The sequence below is a fragment of the Sinocyclocheilus anshuiensis genome, unplaced genomic scaffold (genome assembly GCF_001515605.1).
Source record: "Sinocyclocheilus anshuiensis isolate Anshui unplaced genomic scaffold, SAMN03320099.WGS_v1.1 scaffold1779, whole genome shotgun sequence".
NCBI classification, from domain to species: Eukaryota; Metazoa; Chordata; class Actinopteri; order Cypriniformes; family Cyprinidae; genus Sinocyclocheilus; species Sinocyclocheilus anshuiensis.
The window spans coordinates 80081-85349 of NW_015552677.1; the positions used below are offsets into that span (position 1 = coordinate 80081).

The following is a 5269-nucleotide window of genomic DNA, read 5'->3' on the forward strand; positions in this document are numbered from 1 at the left end:
CGTGAAGCCGTGGTTTACAGTGAATTTATAACAGCTATTCGCATCGTACCTAACAACGCCCCGTAGCTGTTATAAATTCACTGTAAACCACGGCTTCACAGGGCTTATTGCTTTAGTTCAGTACATTTGTTTTTCAATAAAGACAAACCTCTATAAGTTTTCAACACTTTCTTTTTTTTTCGAAGGGGGAAAAATCATTACAATTACAAGAAAATGCATGCTGGTGAATCATATTCAAAATAGTTTGTGGTTTGAAATGCTGATTTTTTTTGGGATAGAAATCCATCATGTCAAATACTACAGCCTATCCCAGTTTTACTTTATGATTTGTGATTATAAATTATGGTAATATCTTCCTAGATAGATGAGATTAATTAATGGCTAACTAAATGTCTTTGTCTCGTTAAGTCTCATAATACAACATGGAAAGGAAGTTATGTACAAACTAGGGCTTGTAAGCGATTACAATTTTTAATCTAATTACATGATGCGGCAATTAATTAATCTAATTAATCGCAAATTAATCGCACATCAAATCTGGCTGATAAATTACTCCCAAAAGATAATTTAAAGACGTGGTTGTGTAAAGCATCAAACAGACATTACAAAAAGTAGCTTCAGAAAGCAATATTTTGTTTAATTCAACATAAAAAAAATTTGGAGCTTGAGGGTGAGTAAATGATGACAACTTTTTCATTTTTGGGTGGGTGAACTATACTTTTAATAATTTATTATTATTATAATTATTATTATTATTACTAGAAATATGAAATTATTTCATTAATGAAATGATTCTCTAAATAATAAACTAAAACTGCCAGTAGGTGGTGGTAAATGTCTTAAAGGGTTACTCCATCCTAAAATGACATTTTTTGTCATTAATCACTTACCCCATGTCATTCCAAACCCGTAAAAGCTTCGTTCGTCAACGGAACATGATTTAAGATATTTTGGATGAAAACCGGGAGGCTTGTGGCTGTCCCATTGACTGCCAAGTAAATTACACTGTCAAGGTCCAGAAAAGTATGACAGACATCGTCAGAATAGTCCATCTGCCATCAGTGGTTCAACCGTAACGTTATGAAGTGACGAGAATACTTTTTGAATAATGAAAACAAAAATAACGACTTTATTCAACAATTTGTCTCCTCTGTCTCTCCGCATCACCTAGCGCCATTTTGGAGAATATGAGCTGAAGGCAAACTGCGTACGCTATTCTGTGTCAGCCGTGTCAGCCGCGACACAAGGATATGTTTTCTACGTGTATTTACGCTTTGATTTGAATGAAAACAGCGCATCCGTGCAGCGCGGTTGACACAGAAGAGCGTACGATTCTTGCGTTCAGCGGATATTCTCCAAAATGGCGCTACGGTGATGCGGAGAGACACAGAGGAGACGAATTGTTGAATAAAGTCGTTATTTTTGTTTTCTTCGCATACAAAAAGTATTCTCGTCGCTTCATAACGTTACGGTTGAACCACTGATGGCAGATGGACTATTCTGACGATGTCTTTCATACTTTTCTGGACCTTACAGTGTAATTACTTCGGCAGTCAATGGGACAGCCACAAGCCTCCCGGTTTTCATCCAAAATATCTTAAATTGTGTTCCAAAGACGAATTAAACTTTTACGGGTTTGGAACGACATGGTGATTAATGACAAAATTTTCGTATCTCTTTAATGATTAAGTCATCAAGTCATTTATTCATTAATTTGATTCCTTCAAATGGCTGATTCATTCAGGAGTGTAGTAAATGGTTCTCTTTATGAATGGTCCCTTGAATTATTAGGCTTGTTCGACTTGAAGCCGATCATCACCATCAGATCGATGGTGTATGACATCAAAGTACCGCGAGAGCGATTAGAGAGCACACGATTCTGCATTCTTTTGAATCGCTCTCGCGGGACTTTGATGTCATACACCGATCGATCTGTGCAGAGCCGCTTCAAATGCAATGCGCCTAATGATTCACCCAATTCGTTCAAAACGTGGATTAAGAAATGAAATGCAGCTGCGTGTTGCTCGGAGACGAACAGTTCTGCTTTGTCTTTATATTTTCGTTGGCAAAATTTAGCAAAACAGACAACATTGTGTCTAAAACCACTCAATATAAACTTATTATTTATTGAACTGTTGTGTAAGATCAGTATCACATTTGCACTCGTACTAATTTTAACGCGTTATTTTTCACCGTAATTAATGAATCTAATTACCGCGTTAAATTACCAGCCCTAGTTCAAACATTCCAAACTAGATTAAAATGTCATCTAAATGTACGCATATATGTGATATTGAAAATCTAAATTAATTCACATTTTTTTGTCTTCTGTATTTCTGTTTCTCTGTGTTGCTTTGACATACAGTGAGGACAGAGCCCGTGAAGTCTGGAGAATTTGTGACTTTAAATATTGACACTGAAATACAAAGCGATGATCTGATACTGTGGACATTTGGAGCTAAAAATTGTCTCGTTGTTAAAGTTGATTCAGGAACAACTACTATTAGTGAGAATTTCAGAGGCAGACTGCAGCTAGATCATCAGACTGGATCTCTGACAATTAGAAACACCAGAACCACAGACTCTGGAGTTTATAAACTACAAATCATCAACAGTGAACAGACCACATTCAGGAGATTTGACGTGACTGTCACTGGTGAGTAGCCTAGAACATAATTTATTATAAAAAACAATATACTGTTTTTATTTACACAACAGTTCCATTCTTTAATCTGATTGGTTGGCAGTGTTCCAAGAATGTGTTCGGCTTGTCTGTTTTTACCTTTTTTTTCAGCTGTTGATTCAAGTTTTTTCAAGTTTTTTCAATTAAAATAATACATATAGATGTAAATGCAGCAAAACTCTGTCTTTCTTTTTAGTTCATTTGATTGACTTTATATTTTCTTTCAGATTCCACAGGAAAACAAGTGAATGAACCAGAGACTGTTGAGACGTCACTGTTGAATAGAGAAGATGTGCATGAAGTGAATGAGTGATGAAATAAGACACGCCCACCAGCGTCAATCACTGGGACATCATCACAACAGCACGTTTGAACCAGTGTGTTGTTGAGCTGTTAAACTCATGTAAACCCTTGTTTGGTTTTAGATGAAGAGGGAAACATGTTTATGAACTTTTACAACTGGATACAGATCATCCCAATTACTTTATTAACTTTATTATACTTAATAAAACTAAAGAAGAACTTATGAAGAACTACTCAATAGCAGAGAGACACAAGCCTCAAAATTAACCACATACTGTCCACATGCTGGAAGTGCATTTGTATTGTTGTCTGTAGAGAAGCAGGAAGTGTGATACCTTTAAATGATCTGTGGTGCTACAATTACCAAACATCAGCATTGGGAAAGCTGTGATAACAAACCTAGATAAATTTGAACACTGAACAATATGACACTCCAAACACTAAGTTGATTTTGACCGTTTCAGGAGTGTTTTATCTTGTACATTAGACTGCGAGACAACGAGAGTGGTTTTTTTTTCATCACAAGGATCAGTTTTCGCAGTGATGCCATAGAAGTACAATTTTTAATCGCCCAAAGAATTTATCAGTGAAAAGTTTTTTAAAGAATAATTTTTTCTTAGTGTAAAGAACATTTTTACATTTTTATCTACTCAAATATATATATATATATAATATGTACTGTTTATATACATACTGTTACTGTTTTATCTTATGTAGTGTGCTGTGTTGCCTTATAAAATAGTAAAATAAGAGAATGTAGACTAATGTATTGGTACAATATTGTAAAGAAGTAATTTTCCATTGCATGTGTTTTTGTATAATATTACGTGATAAAAATACATTTAATATCTCCAATGATTTATTCTCTGTGTGGGACCTGTAATTTTATAAGCACAGTTATTCCAATTAAATACTTAAAAAAATAGCATTTATTTTCTGCATTGTGTTATATTTTATCTAAAATAAATGGTGATCTGTTTGCTGAAAGCCATGTTTAATGTTTAGTTTAATTAATTTTTGGTATGGAAAAAATGTCAAAATCCAGGTAATTTTGAGGACAATGGAAGCAATCAAAAACAAAAGAGCAATGATATACAAGTGCTATAACAAGTCTCAGTTAGCTTAACGCAGTACACGTAGCAAGGGTTTTTTAAATGATATAATAAATGAAAAGAAAAACAGATAGAATACAAAAAGATTAGAAAGCTGGAGTTATTTTTATTTTTATTTTTAAGAATAGAATTAGAATAGAGAGTGCTAGAGTTAGAGGGTCAAATAAAGATGGAAGAGATGTGTTTCTCTTCCATCTTTATTGGACCCTCTAACTCTAGCACTCTCTATTCTAATTCTATGTTTTTAAATCTAAAAACATAGATTCTGTTATCTTAAGATTATTTGTAGTAGTAGTATTAGTAGTAGTATTTTTTGTATATTATGTATATTATATTATAAGATTATTCTTTCTTTTATCTGCATTGTACCTCTGCTCTAGCTTGTTTCCTTCTAATAAACCTGGAACTGCAGACTAAATATTGTTGGCTCTGTGTCAGATTGCTTGATTTGTTCCTAGATTCTTCAATGCCTGCTGCACCCCAGCAGAGTCGGAGTGAACCTCCTGTCAGACAACATCTCCAAGATGCTATAAACCATAGGGCTGGTAAGTATAATCTCAAACATACACTACTTTTTCATAAGTTTGGGGTGGGTATGAATATATATATATATATATATATTTATGTTTTTGAAAGTCTCTTATGCCCACCACAGCTTAATGTATGAAATGAATACTATTTAATACAATTTAAAATAACTTTTCTATTTGAATATATTTAAGTCATTTATTCCTGTGATGGTAAATCATTACTCCAGTCTTCAGTGTCACATGATTCTTCAGAAATCATTCTAATATGTTGATTTGCTGCTAAAGAAACATTTATTATTATTATAAATTCTGAAAACTTCATATTTTTGTGGAAACCCTGATACTTCTTTTTTTCTTCAGGATTCTTTGATGAACAGAAAGTTCAAAAGAACAGCATTCTTTGAAATCTTTTGTAATATTCTGTAACATCAGAAATGTCTTTACTCAGAATGATTTCTGAAGGATCATGTGACACTGAAGACTGTAATAATGAATGTTCAGCTTTGACCACAGAAATAAATTACATTTCACGATATATTCACAGAAAACCATAGTATTAAATTGTAATAATATTTCACAATATTACAGTTTTTACTTCATTTTGATCAAATAAATGCAGCCTTGGTGAGCAGAAGAGACTT

At 33.4% G+C, this 5269-nt stretch overlaps 1 protein-coding gene across 1 annotated transcript in view; it reads left to right on the forward strand.

Moving 5' to 3' along the window:
• Positions 1–5269, forward strand: part of LOC107667487 (uncharacterized) — a 50311-nt gene that overhangs the window by 29337 nt on the left and 15705 nt on the right. The window contains exon 11 of the mRNA XM_016459160.1: positions 2366–2656. Coding sequence (XP_016314646.1) covers positions 2366–2656 — 291 coding nt within the window. The remainder of the gene's footprint in view (positions 1–2365; positions 2657–5269) is intronic.